The sequence below is a fragment of the Strix uralensis genome, chromosome 24 (genome assembly GCF_047716275.1).
Source record: "Strix uralensis isolate ZFMK-TIS-50842 chromosome 24, bStrUra1, whole genome shotgun sequence".
Lineage (NCBI taxonomy): Eukaryota > Metazoa > Chordata > Aves > Strigiformes > Strigidae > Strix > Strix uralensis.
In genome coordinates this window covers 4,508,932-4,523,118 of record NC_133995.1, presented here as the reverse complement: position 1 = coordinate 4,523,118, position 14,187 = coordinate 4,508,932, and the positions used below count along the sequence as shown (strand labels likewise).

At 43.3% G+C, this 14,187-nt stretch overlaps 1 protein-coding gene across 9 annotated transcripts in view; it reads right to left on the bottom strand.

Annotated features, from left to right (window-relative positions):
- Nucleotides 1-14,187, bottom strand: part of KCTD20 (potassium channel tetramerization domain containing 20) — a 30,816-nt gene that overhangs the window by 6,762 nt on the left and 9,867 nt on the right. For 4 of the 9 annotated variants that reach the window (XM_074893733.1, XM_074893734.1, XM_074893732.1 and 1 more), the window contains 2 exons: nucleotides 1,865-2,064; nucleotides 862-1,141 (listed from right to left, as the gene is read on the bottom strand). In XM_074893733.1, the coding sequence (XP_074749834.1) occupies nucleotides 862-1,141; nucleotides 1,865-2,015 (431 nt within the window). In that variant the 5' untranslated portion in view covers nucleotides 2,016-2,064. Of the gene's footprint in view, nucleotides 1-861; nucleotides 1,142-1,864; nucleotides 2,065-8,790; nucleotides 8,816-10,808; nucleotides 10,918-14,187 lie in introns of those variants that run through there. The other 5 variants (XM_074893737.1, XM_074893738.1, XM_074893730.1 and 2 more) reach the window with 5 other exon arrangements.

Sequence of the window (14,187 nt, the reverse complement as noted above, 5' to 3'; positions counted from 1 at the left end):
CAAGTATATTTAAATGCATTTATTCTAGAGACCAGTAGGTGCATTGAGGTTAAACAAAACCAGCAGTGACACTTATATACAGTAACTGGAAACCTATACTCAAATCTCTTACACAGTAAATAAGCACAAGAGCTGTCTCAGCTAAGTCCTCCTATAGCTGGACTCTGTCTGTCGCTATAGCTGCGTTGTATGGAGCAAGGCACAGCTCAAAGGAACAGATCATTCAAGCCTGGGTCAGAAAATACTCTGGCAATAAAGCCCTTTTGCTGAGGCTACACAAGATAACCGCCGCACGCCTTGTGACCCCTTGTTTTACACAATGACCCGTGCAAGGGTCAGTAACCCAACAGAACCTGTCTCCCTTTGGTCAGAGATGGGTGAAAGTGCTGGCAATACAGAAACATGAGTGCTTCTTGCCGCACCAATAGGCTCCAACCTTTGGGCCATGTTACAGGGAGCTGAGTAACTTCTCTTTCAGTAGAGTATCAAAAGATAAGAGCAGGAGGGGGATGAAGCATTATCATTTTCCTCATTCTGGAACTGAGGTTATCAGCTCTGAACAGATGTACTACTTACAAACAAGGCAAACACTTGGAGAGAAGGCAAAAGGAGACCATGTCTAGTTAAAAGTGCACATTGTTTGAAGGAAGTTGATGAAAGGGAGAATGTTATCTAGAGACCTACCAACTCTCTCTACGTCTGGTCATGTTTTCAAGGCCTCACAGTCAAGCTCTGAATGAGGTCAACCTTGCTTCATTTGTGCATACAGATGAGATTGCAAAACAAACACTAGGAGTTTGTTCCATTTTAGCAAACATTTGACCCCCTTGAGATATCTTGAAAATAGTGGAAATCACCCACCTTCCCAGCATAGTATCAGGGTGAGCAGTGAAAATCTGTGGATTCACTGCAAAGCGAGTGCCATCTACCACAAGCGTCACTTTCTCTGGAGCCACTGTTTGTGAATTGTTGCTTGAAGACAAAGCGCAGCATCCATGGCGTTCCTGGGTATTAAAATATTCTGACTGTCTCTTATTTCCATCTTGGAAATGACAACTGTGCGTGTCTTCGGGAGCAGACAACATGCTACTGATCTGGGGACTTACTGGATAAGCAGTGTGTCGACATTCAGAATCTAAACCTGAGACACACAAATATTGCAAGGGTAAGAAATAATTTATTGAAAAAATAATTTATTGAAAATATAATTTATTGAAAAACATCATTTGATAGTAACACTTCCTACAGTAATGAGAAAACGGAGTCACACAATAACAAAGGATGTCGATATATGTTATCTGACATAAAACTAAACTGTATTTTCAAACTGAGCCAGCAGATTTTGGATAAAAAATTTTCCAATGAACCACAATGCTTAATACTCCTTGATAAAGCAAGACAGATTCAGTGTGTTAAGAGCAGGAGCACAGGAATTAGACAAGGCCAGAAATACGGACACGGATTGCCAGCACTGACCAGTACTCTCACAGGAAAGCTGGAGCAGAAGCACACACCACACTGGAGGTGGTTTAAGCCAGCAGCGCTTGATGCCCGGTCCATGGTGGGCACCCAGCTCATCAGACTGTCCAGCTACTTTCAGTTAATCTGTTCAACCTCAGGACCACCTCAGGAGGAGCTGCAAGTTGGCCAGCCAGGACATACCCATGCGGTAATCCTGCCAAGACAGCAAGACCCTAAACTCTGCTGTGGACTGTTGTTCTTCAGACCAGCCTGGCAAAGGCAGGGTACATATTCCCCAGGGCAAGCTGCCTTGGGATACTGGAATTTTTCCAAAACAACACCTCTCAAAAAAACCAATAAATCTCCCTTAAAGATTACTATAATGTAAAGATATTATCCTTACCCTCAGTCCTGGGAACTGCAGCAGGGCTGTGACCTCCTAGCACCACATTACTTTCTTCTGACTCATGGACTGCTACAGTTATGTTTTCCACAGAGCAACTGGACTCCAGACTTCTTGACCAGTCTGTCCCACCAGCACAGTTAACATTCATGCTGGGCCTCCGTGATGCGAGGAGGTGGTTGCGTTTCCTAAGGGAAGAGCTAGGAGAGAAAATACCAGGTTGTTAGTTTTGGAAGAAACTCCCAAGCAGTGAAGTTCAAATCCCTCTACTTGATACTGCAAGCAAAGCCCCTCAGGCTCAAGAGGCATTTCTTCAGATATGGGGCTTTGGGGGGAAAAAAGGGTTTTAAAGTAACCAGGGGTCTATTTCATCTATAAACCTTTGCTTTTTTAAAAGTAAGTCTAAAGCCACTGATGTCTTTGGATCACATGTGTGATCTAGACCAGTAGAGCCCTTCAAAAACGTTTACATACCTCTGGATTCCCAGCACTGGCAAAATGAGGTCTGTAACCTGGCAATAGCCCCATACACAACATCTTCCCAGTTAACACCTCAGGCACTGCCTCTTAATCACTCCAAGGTTTGACTAGGAGGTTCCCTATTCCCAGTCATTGTTTTTTTAGTTTTCCTCTTTCTTGATTTAGCCCCCTCCTGTCATACAGTGCTCACCCCACTATTATAGTCCTACAACAAATACTCGTATCACATAGCATAGCCATGACTGCAGCAGCCTCGCATCCACTGGCCATTCAAATCTCCAATGTTCTTTCAGCATACGCACAGAGACATCTTCCATTATTCCTGTTTGGAGATTTCACCCTTAAGTGAAATTTTTCTTCCCTGTTCCTATCTTTAAGTCCCACTTTACCCCTCTGTATCTCCTAACAGCTCTCTTTTGCTGCCTCTTTCCCTCCTTCTCTCTTTGGCATGTATTTTGTCCTGCTATTGCCTTGGACAAGAAACAGCTCTCCTTTCTTGGCTTGAAGAGTTTTCCTTTCACTCAAACATAAAACACCAATTTCCTCATTAATGAATTTTCCCAGTTTCCCCCCTGCAGAACAATTGTCCTGTGTCTTTTTCTTGGCTGAATTAAGACTCCAGGGCCCACGGATGCCATCTATAAAGCATGGCAGAACATGGACACAGCTAGATACAAACCAGATAAAATACAGCACTAATAAAACCACAAAATGCCAAATAAGAGTTGGCGAATTTTCTGGTCAGGACCTGCTGAGGATGAAGGCTTTAATGAGCAGTTCAGTGGTGGGTTTCAAGCCCATCGTTACCGGCAGTCAGTGCAAGCATTTCACTCTTAATTAGAAATTTAGAAAAGGAATAACAAATCCTTCCTCTTGTTCTGTAAAACAAATACTAAGTTGCCAGTATTATTATATCTGTATATTTTTAGAATATCTGTTGCTTACGCATCATGTGATATTAATCAGAAAGAAGATTTTTGGCAACAGCAAAGCCATGTAAAAAGCTACTGTGTTTTTTCTTTTTTTTAAGGGCTCTGGCTGGCTGGTAGGAACAGCAACACAAGGAGCCTATGAGGGCCACCTTGGTTCCAGCAAACTTAACAGCACACAGTGCATCGCTATCCACCTCTCCTCTCACCAGACACCCATCGTTGGCTCAGGAAACTCCCTCTCCTGACACTTTCCAGGCTGTTTTCTAGGACCCACTGCACTGGTTGCCTGGACCCTGGAGAGATCCCCTCCTCAGTCCCACCAGACACCCAACAGTCCCCGTGAATGCTGCCCTGTGGTCATACATGAACAAATCCACCCCCTTTTGCCTGAGCAAAGGGCAACCCAAACTCCTCGTAAATAAACCTCTGCAATCTTCTGCCCTCTTCTCTCGTGCATCAGACCAGCAAAGGGGTGTAAGAAAGGCCAGCAGGCTGCTGGGCAGTGGGACATGGGTGTGGGGAGCCCCCCCAAGCAGAACATACCAACTGCCCTACTCATACAACTTCAGGACAAATCTACTACCCCAGGAATGTTCTATATAAATGAGTAAACATACAGAATATGTAGAAAATACTGTTTAAAGTAAACCTAACTACGCAAACCCACATACTGTACAACACCCTAGAGGGGGGAAAAAAAAAAGCTTTTAAATCAATTCCTCAACTGACAATGTCAAATGGAACAATAAAAAGTCAATTATTCCTCTATTTCATGCAGCCTATTGTAATTATTGTGAGGAAATGGAGTTTCCTAGACTGCAAATGTTAAACTATTTATACAACTAATAGTGTTGATTCAAACATATTCGGTGCATTCCATACATTGTAATTATGCTTATACCTTTTGACCAAGATGCTTTAAAACTTGGTACCTGCACTGAAAGCCAAAACATATTTTTTAAAACTGTAGTTTGATTTACTTGTGCAAAAGTGTTTTGAGATGGGGAAAATAAAAATCCTTGTTGAGAGGATATGCAATCATCTTGGGAAAACCCTTAAGAGGAGTTGTTCTTGAGACTGGCTAATCGCTGGGAGGAACACAAACAACATACTGGGCTGTGTCTCAGGAACTCTTTTTTTCCCCCCCCAATTCTTCCATATAGAAACAAGCTCCCTGATAAAACTGAGATGCTAACACACTTGCTTGGAACAGACTTTGCTCTGTGAGCTGACAAGAACTCTATTAAGAAAACCTGATAAGCATAAAATTTACTTCTTAGGCCTCTTTCTTTCAAGAGTGTTCCACTGCAGCAGTTCTGTCAATAAGCTCCCCTTGCACTGTCTGAACAATCTCTTAATTATTTAATACATTACTTAGCAGAGAGGAAAATTTAAGCAGGGAGTCAGATCAATAAACAGTTTATATCCAGGCAAACAGCAGCTTTATCAAGGGACACTTACATTCCATAACTTCACAAGAGGTCTGCCTTATAAGCCATATTTAAGTGATGTCAAATAGCATGAAATGCCTACAGACTGAATTTTCACAACAGTCAAACTGGGTTTGATGAATGCAGCATCTCTAACTTGACAATCATTTTTCATCACCTTAAGCTTTGAATTATGCACACACAGTTCAAGAGAGTCTGCATACCATTCAGCAGAGTCCTCTACTACAATATATCAGCAACTATTTATAGAAATATTATCAGATACACAGGAACTACATTACACTAGTTTTCCTTGATCTTTTCCCCACCCTTCGCTGCTTAATCTACTAAATAGCCCCAGCTGTTGACACCCTTCTCCTCATTCTTTCCTATTACACCAACTTTAGCACCAATGAAAGGTGCTAAAAACTGCAGAGATGGGAACATTCAGAAACAGATGCTCTTCACAATTGCAGTGGCTCTTACAAGCACCAGATCTGACTTTCCTCCTTAAATCTACAGGCAACTGAATGTCCAACCCTGCTGATAATCCGACTTGGACCAGGCTAATGGCATTTTCCTGTCTTCTGTCCCCTCTTGGCATGCCCAAATCCTACACATTATGTGTCAGCAGAATTGAGGCAAATGAGTAAGGTTCCTTTAACACATCTGCCTGGGACAAGAAATAGCCAAACTAGTCATTTAACATGACAAATATAATGCAATCACACACACAACCCAGTAGGGAAACTAGTACATAAAGACTTCAGAAGGCCATACTCATGCCTGACCAGCTTACAAATGTCCTGGTTTCCTTTCATGCCCAGGATCAAGGTGAACTACCCATGGTGAGAATGAATACCTATAAATAATAATTAGCACTATTCATCTTCAAAGCTTTTTACAAATATTAACTGCTCATTCCTCCTACCAGCCCTGGGAAGCACTGCAGGGAAGTCTTTTATGAGAGAACAGGGACACAGAAAAAGAGACATAATCTTCAGGACCAGCCAAAGTTTCAGGCCCACTAACTAGGTGTTATGCTGACTTTTAGCACGTTCACTACTCAAGCTCCCTGGCCCTGCACCAGCAATCACCCTGTGGTTAGCAGGACAAATACTAACAGGTTACCATCTTCTTCTGAGGTCTGTTTCTATGCACGTTCCTACCCTCTGGTAAGCATAAACTGGCTGGTACCCCAGAATTGATCATGAGCAGTAAACAAGCACCCTGACTTCTTAGCTCACTTCACAGTAACTTGTTTGTATGTTCAGATCCTGAAGGACCAGGTAGGGACCAGTCTGCAGAGGAGGTGAAGACTCACAGCTTGTGGACAGCTGGATTCTGGGAGCTGGGATCCATGAATATCAAAAGCCCAGCACTAAAGATCAGAGAAAACACTCCTAAATAGGCTGTGTTGGGGTTTTTGTTTTGTGTTTGTTTTTTTAAAGGAAATCGGTATCACAGTCAAAAAATCAAAATTCACATCTGACTGCAGCTGCTGGTTTAGAGCATGTAAGTCCCTCCTGCCTCCAGAACACAGTGTTAAGAATGAGCCGTGCAACGGAACAAGCATCACGTGCTGATGGTCACGGTGAAGTCCTCTTTATCTGAACTTGTTTAGAGCCAACACTGTTGACAGAAAAATATGGAAGTGATATTTAATTTTTTTTTTAAACACAAATTGGAAACAGTTTTATTTAGCAATGCATATTTGGCACAAACAATTCATGCTACAAACCCTTTGCAGAGATAAAGAGGCTGATCCTTGCTCTATGTAATTAAGAAAAAAGGGAAGTGTACTGGAAAGTAAAAAGGCCTGGGCTGATCTTCAGCACATTATCCTTCCCCATCCTAAAGGATCTGAGGCACATCCAAACCCACTTCCCAAAGCATACAGCTCTCATCCAGCTACCGGAAGGAGCTGAATGGCTTAACTTGTACAGACCAATGTGAACAGCACATAGGTGATGTGTGCAAAGAAAAGAAACTCAAACGCAGTAACATGTCCAGCAGAGAAAACCCATTTAGATACAGGACATTTTATTAAGCAAAAAGATAACAGATCAGTACAGACTTGCTGGTTCTTAATTTTTTATTGTATTACTTGTTCCTTATCCTTACCCTTGGGATTTTTTTTTTTTTTTTAAGAGCCATTATAAAACATTTTAGGTATCAAGTTCGCAGAACATCACAGAAACTTCAAAGAAAAATAATGAAAAGCTGAGCTGTCAAAATCCATTGAAAAGTAAAGCCCTTTACTGTTAACATCCAACTGCTTATGCACTGCTTCACCATCATCTGGCATGACAAGAAGGAAGTTGTATGAGAGTAAAAATAGTAGAAGTGAGTAACCTTACTTCACCACTCCATTTGCGAATGGCGAAGAAGGACCAGCAGCACATTGAGCAAGTGAATCAGACAGTTAGCAATCTTCCACTCTTCCTAAACCACAGCGTAACCACAATGACTTAAATAAAACTCCAAACAACTCATTTTTAAGGTGACAACACTCCTTTAAATCTACAAAAACATTCCCATGTACAATTATTCTCAGAAATATGAGCAAGCAGGAAACACGCGTATGCAGGGTGTGCCTGACCTAATTCTACAGTCTACTACTTTAGAACAAGATGTATTTCTAATACAATTGCACGTCTTTCAAAAAAGTTTAGCCTTGCTTTAATTTCTTAAAAGATATCCTTGGAACATGGCAAAAGTTCCTCTAAACATAAAAGCAGAAAAACAACTTCGCAATGACTGAATTCCTCCTCTGGAAAGAAAAAAGGGAAATCTCACATGCTTAAGATAAATAACAAGAAGCATTTCCTGTACATAAGGGTTAGCGAATCAGTATAGGGTATGTCTAACCCCCAACGGGAGTGCAGCACAGAGATACCCAAACCAGGAGAGATCTGCTGGCCAAGGCCTCCCTGGGCAGTACGCAAGGTGCGGATTTCTCAGCTGGAGGCCACATGCAGTCCAGCTGTGCCAGTCCTGTACCACGCTGAGTTTGTAAACCTGGCCTCTCTCATGGAGTAACCACTCACATCCATCTTCTCTCAGCTGGTCTGCTCTTGTGCACCCTACACAATTTTGGAATTGGGTTAAGTAAAAAAACAAAAAAAAAAGCAATCAAACTTGCTATGAAAAAAATATCACACTGGCAATTAGGCAGCAATCCAACTTTCTAATTTTCATAAAAACTATTTGCTTTTCATCATCAGCTACATACTTCCCCAGAGAAAGGAAGAGAAAAATAATCATACTGCTTGTCAGCTCAGTTCAGTGGCAATAAAAATTCCCCAGTCGCAGGGACGCGTTCCAGAGGCCTGTGCTGAATGAGAAATCCAACCATTAGAAAGAAAGGCAAAAAGTAAAACTTTCTGCTCTATTGAAGATTGAGATCAGATCTGGGGTCTCATTCTGTAAATATGAAGGAAATCCACTGAAAACAGCAGGTTTGAATTTGAACGAATGTGACTGGAGTCTAACGCTAGGAATTTTGGCCCCAGCTTCTGTTCATTCCCACACCTGTAACTTGGGAGTCCCCGAAGGCTTTAAAAAATAAAATGGAGAAAGTATGAAAAGGAAACAGCCCAGAAGGGCACTGGCAAAAAACCTGCCAGGCTGTGCCTCCTCTACAGAGCCTCCTGTCTTATGCTCTGCTTTGTTCCCTTCTGCATTCCCAGTAAGTGGGAAACAGCACCGTTAGGAAATCGGAAAAGACAAAATAAGGACAAAACCTGCCTGTTAAAACACATCTTCAGTATAAATTGTATAAAACTCCTCTAGAGTTTAAAATGCAAGTTGCTTGGAGTGAACACAAGACTATCAGTTCTTTACCTACTCAAAAATAAAGGCGAGTGATGGGCCCACGTTGTCAGTACTGCAGTTACAGTAGAATATAAAGGCACTTCTAAAGCAATGACACATCCTGCTTTTAAATCCTACTCCCTGCTTTCGGCCAAATTTTACAGTCTTTAAACATTTTAAGATTCAGAGGGTCTCTCATTCTCATAGCAGGTGGTTTTTTAAAAAGCATTTTTCCAGCTGTCAAGTACAAACGTGGTTCCTCACTTACTATTTCTGTTTCAAGCATAAGACTTGTCTAGGAGAGCAGTTTTTCTCCTATTCCAGAAGGCGAGGGGCCATGCATGAAGTCTCACATAAGCAGGGAAGCTGCTGTCACCAGGCTGCCCTGGACAAGCACAAGGGTCCGAGCCCCAGGCGCTGCCCTGGGCACTGAACCAAACAAGGGACGCTCAAGGCAACGTGAGACTCGGCAGGTCCGAGGCTGGCCATTCACTGGCACCTGTAGATATGCCTGTACCACAGGAGAACAACATAAAGGTGCATTCACCCAGATTGCATCAGATAGAAAATCTACCTGGAGCCTTTAACATGCTTTTCTCATACCTACTAATGATCGTTTCATTTTCTGCTATAGACACAAACATAACCAGACAATAAAAGGATGATTTATAGGTTGAACTAGCACAGGCACATTACAAAAGGCTTTTCCCTTGTTATGAAATAACTCTATCAATATACAGAGGAATCATTTTCCATCTGGCTTTGAAATATAGATGGAAAATAATGTCCAGCAGGACTGATGCAATGCAGGACAGCCTGCAAATTCTGGCAAGAGACAGCAAGAAGGCTGATGAAATGCTCGATTGTTTTCTCCTATTCTGTGCATAGTGCTTCACTGTTAGCAAAGTTTACAGACTTACTCGTTTACTTGAGTCTTTAACAAAAATCCACTGTTTCTACAAATGCAATTCAAAACTCCAGTCTGCAATACGGTTTTGATGGTTTAACACTGCACATCCACACCCTGACTGAAGACCTGTGGTTCACCAGGTCCTCCCGTAACTGCCAGCACCTGGTTTACACACGGAAAGTTCACATTGCTGCTGACAGCGCTGACCCCCATCAGTGCCCCCCTCCGACAGCAGCGTTTCTTTTGCCAACCTATAATCACCAAGACCAATACATGCAGAAAACTCACTGAGATTTATTAACTCAAAGTAACCTCTTACAGGCTTTTCCAAAATAGTGAAGTCATACCGTGGCAGCCTCACCAACTGGAACAGATGAAGTGCATCCAATAACGTCCCACCACCGGGTGTCTCGGAAGGGAACACAATTTTGAATAAGGCAACAGGTTAATGCTTTGCTAGGGCTACTTCTGCCCCGTGAGCCTCAAAGGTACTAGCGTTAAAGAGTGCAACCAAGCAACTTATAAAGGCTATTCCCACTCTTCACACTATTGGGTTTAAGACAGTCATCTGAAAAATTGTAATTCTTGTATTCGACCCTCATAAAGAGCTTCTTAACGCTATGGTAATGGCAGCTGTGCTAGTGCTATGTGATTAAATTCAGTCAGCAATTTAAATAAAGCTGGCTAATACAGAATATGTATCTGCATTCTAGACAGAAGGTTGGAGTATGCAGATCTGACCAGGGTAAGGGGGAAAACCCCGGGGGAAAGATGAGCTGTTGCAAATCTAAGCAGGATCATCTTCTCTAGAGGCAGGAAAAACAAATGTTCCCCTGCTAAAATACATAATACTGAGCTAAATAAAGTTTTAAGCCAGGGGACACCTATGAGTTACACTTTGTCTTCACCTGTACTAGGTTAAGCCACATACACTTCTGTAAAAGTCTTGAACAGGAGCAATAGCAGCAGACAGAGTTTTGCCCTGTCCTCTCCGCTCCACCATTTTCTGCAAAACTACTTACAAAGCTTTCAGAAAAAAAACCACGTTTTAACAAAACATAAAAGCAAGACCTACTGTTTAGATTTTAAAATGCTATTTTCTTTCTCAGTTTTTCTTCTTCGGCAGTTAAATTTAAACTGGTTTCAAATCACACCAATTCCTACATCTACACTACGAGAAGTCAAGCTTCTCAATTATGAACTATACAAAAAAGCATAAGGACAACAGTATTTCTGAGAAGGCTCTAACCCCAAGCCCGATATACTTGCAGCAACTAGAACTTCTGAACAGAAATAATCACCCACGTTTCTACTGTAACTCCGGAGTAAACCCTCTGCCAAGCACCCCCTCTCAAATAACACAGCTCCTTACTTACTGGCGGCTCATGTGTTCTCAGTGCTACCAGCACCAATGTCCTGAAATCCTTCTTTAATAGAGGGAAGCACTAAGTCACAGCAAAGCTTCAGAGTTTAAACTGTTTGTGCAGCAATGGTCACTCCCCCAAAGCCCAGATGTCTGATTCATGTAAATATTTCAATTTAAAAGTCCCCGTCTCCCCCCAGCTGATTCTTGAAAAGTTTGAATAGAAAAAACTGTATGGTAGCAAACAGCTTTATTTTAAGCCTCCTATTTTCAGCAAAAGCCCCCCAGATGCCTGGTTCAGCCTGTTTTTGCAGGAATTACATGGTAGAAAAGGCGAGGTTTTATTAAACCCTTGATGCCATATGGTTAAATACACTCCTGCCACTCATCTGCCACACATCCCTTATGCAGGCAGAAAGGAATTAACTACCAGAATTTCTGAGTACGTACACAACCGTGTGCATACGGATTCCTGAGTCCAGAGGCCCTTGGACTTGGGCCCAAACAAATTTACAGTAACTGAGGATATTTTGATACATTAACTCCCCCTAAGATGTATTGCTAACCAGCCCCAGTAAGTACCTTCTTCCCCCAGAGCCTGGGTGCCTATGCACAGCATTGCACAGGCATTACACGTTTACGTCACCTGGAAATGTTACCCTCTACCAGTTCAAATATTAAATCAATCTATTCCGTTGTTCTTAATGTTTTCCCCTAAGATATATCTGGATTGCTCAGAGACTGCTCCAAACACAATTTCACAGAACAACAGAATTAAAGATCACTGAATGGTTTGGGTTGGAAGGGAAATTAAATCCCCCCTGCCCCAGGCAGGGACACCTTCCACTAGCCCAGGTTGCCCAAAGCCCCGTCCAACCTGGCCTTGAACCCTTCCAGGGAGGGAGCAGCCACAGCTGCTCTGGCAACCTGTGCCAGGGCCTCACCACCCTCACTGGGAAGAATTTCTTCCTTACATCTCATCTAAATCTATCCTCTTTCAGTTTGAAACCATTATCCCTTACCCTATTCCCACACCCCTGATCAAGAGTCCCTCCCCCCTTTCCTGTAGCCCCTTTCAGTCCTGGGAGGCCGCTCTAAGGCCTCCCCGGAGCCTTCTCTTCTCCAGCTGAACCCCCCCAACTCTCTCAGCTTGTCCTCACAGGGGGGTGCTCCAGCCCCCCGAGCATCTTTGTGGCCTCCTCTGGACCCACTCAAGCAGGTCTGTGTCCTTCTGATGCTGGTGCCCCCAGAGCTGGCCACGGCACTGCAGGGGGGTCTCACGAGAGCGGAGCAGAGAGGGAGAATCCCCCCCTCCGACCTGCTGGCCACACTTCTCTCCCTGCAGCCCAGGACACAGTTGGCTTTCTGGGCTGTGAGCGCATATTGCTGGCTCATGTTGAGCTTCTTGTCAACCAACACCCCCAAGTGATTCTCCTCAGGGCTGCTCTCAGCCCACTCCTTGCCCAGCCTGTGTTTGTGCTTGGGATTGCCTCGACCCATGGCAGGACCTTGCACTTGGCCTTGTTGAACTCTATGAGGTTTGCACGTCCCCCCTCTCCAGCCCGCCCAGCTCCCTCCGGATGGATCCCTTCCCTCCAGCGCGTCAGCCGCACCACACAGCTCGGTGTCAGCAGGGAGCTTGCTGAGGGGGCCTCGATCCCGCTCTCCATGGCACCAAAGATGTTAAACAGTGCCAGTGCTGACCCCTGAGGAACGTCACTGGTCACCACTCTCCACTTGGTCACCGAGCCATTGACCACAATCCTGAGCACAACCATCCAGCCAATTCCTTATCCTCTAAGTGGTCCATCTGTCACATCCATGTCTATCCAATTTAGAGACAAGGATGTTGTGTGGGACAATGTCAAATGCTGTGCACAAGTCCAGGTAGATGACATCAGCCACATGTCATCAATAATATATCATTTTTAATGCAATAGAACCTTAAGAAACTATTTTTGTTCTGACTCATACCAATGATAAAGCACGTGTGTGTACTGATGAGTTTTAAAGCCTGATCGTTACATAGCACCTGATTAATGAAAGATGCCTTAAGAGATATCTCACTTAAATCAATCAAGCCAATGTAATAAAACCAAGTTGTCACTAATTTACTAAGTAACTCATGTTTTTACTGTACATACATACAAGGTATTGCAAGCACTTGTTATTACTTTTGATTTGGGTGCAAGCTTTTAATTCTTTAATGCCCAATTATCTAGTCTAGCCAGATGTAGGTGCAAGAACGTACCTGTAGCCTGTTAAGGAGATTGGGGGGATGTAAAGGAAGAGCAACAGCCTCTAATCACTAAGGCATATTGTCCCACAGAAGGTGAGGTGGGTTACCATCATTCAGGATTGTGAAAACTCCACCTAGAGCACACAATGCTCAAGAGCCATGCAGCTTGTTGCACTTTCAAAGCATGCAGAAGAGCATTCACCCCCAAATCAGCAAGATGACAACAGCAGGGGACAAATTAACACCAGCTCACAACTGACGGGCTGAACACACCATAACCCCCTCCTGTCTCCTTCACCACAGTGGCCTTAGGAGAGCCAGGAGCTGCAGACACCACCTGAAGCCCAGTACTTGGAGCTGTTGCTACCACAACCACCTGCAATTCTGACCTGCAGCGCAGGGTCCCAACATCAACCTGCAGAACCGTAACAGATAAACTGCTCTCTTTGCTCTTGGCATAGCAACTAGCCAGTGGGGATCCTCCTGAGATGAGGATCGGTGTATTAAGAATCAGAGTATGTTGAAATACACAACAGTTTTAATAGGAGTGAATTATTTTACAGCAGAATATTGGTAGAAAGAATATTCAGACTAAAAATCCCTCTCCTCACTTACTGAACTTTTAGTTTCCTACAAAAAAAGTTAGTTGTTTCATCCATGGCAAAACGCACCTACTTGCTTTGACTCTTATTTTAGAAAGGCTGTGAGCAGCTTCAAACTCCACCTTCCTTCTCTGGAAGGGATCCCAACAAGTAACTGCTCACTCACTCCCAGCTCATCTGCTACAACTCCAACTGCCATTCATTTTTAACCAATTACATGGCAGCAGCTTGAAAACCAAACAATAGATGGCAGATTTTTGAAAGCTGAATGCAGTTACAGTAGCTCTTCACCAAAGAGATTTCAGAGTAACAGAGCATACAGCATCAAAAAAAAGAAAACAAACCAAAACCAGGGAAGCAGCATGAAATGCAATCAAATTTGAAAGTAAATATTCCCATCTTGAAAAAGCGGTTCATTCGTACTACAGTCAGGAGGAGCTCAGTGCCTACTGATGTACCTGAATAAGCTCTGATCTGCTGTACGCCCCTGTCAGCGTTTCAGGGCCTGAAGAGGCTGCACAAGGGGGATGGGAATGGGAAGAGGGCAGAGC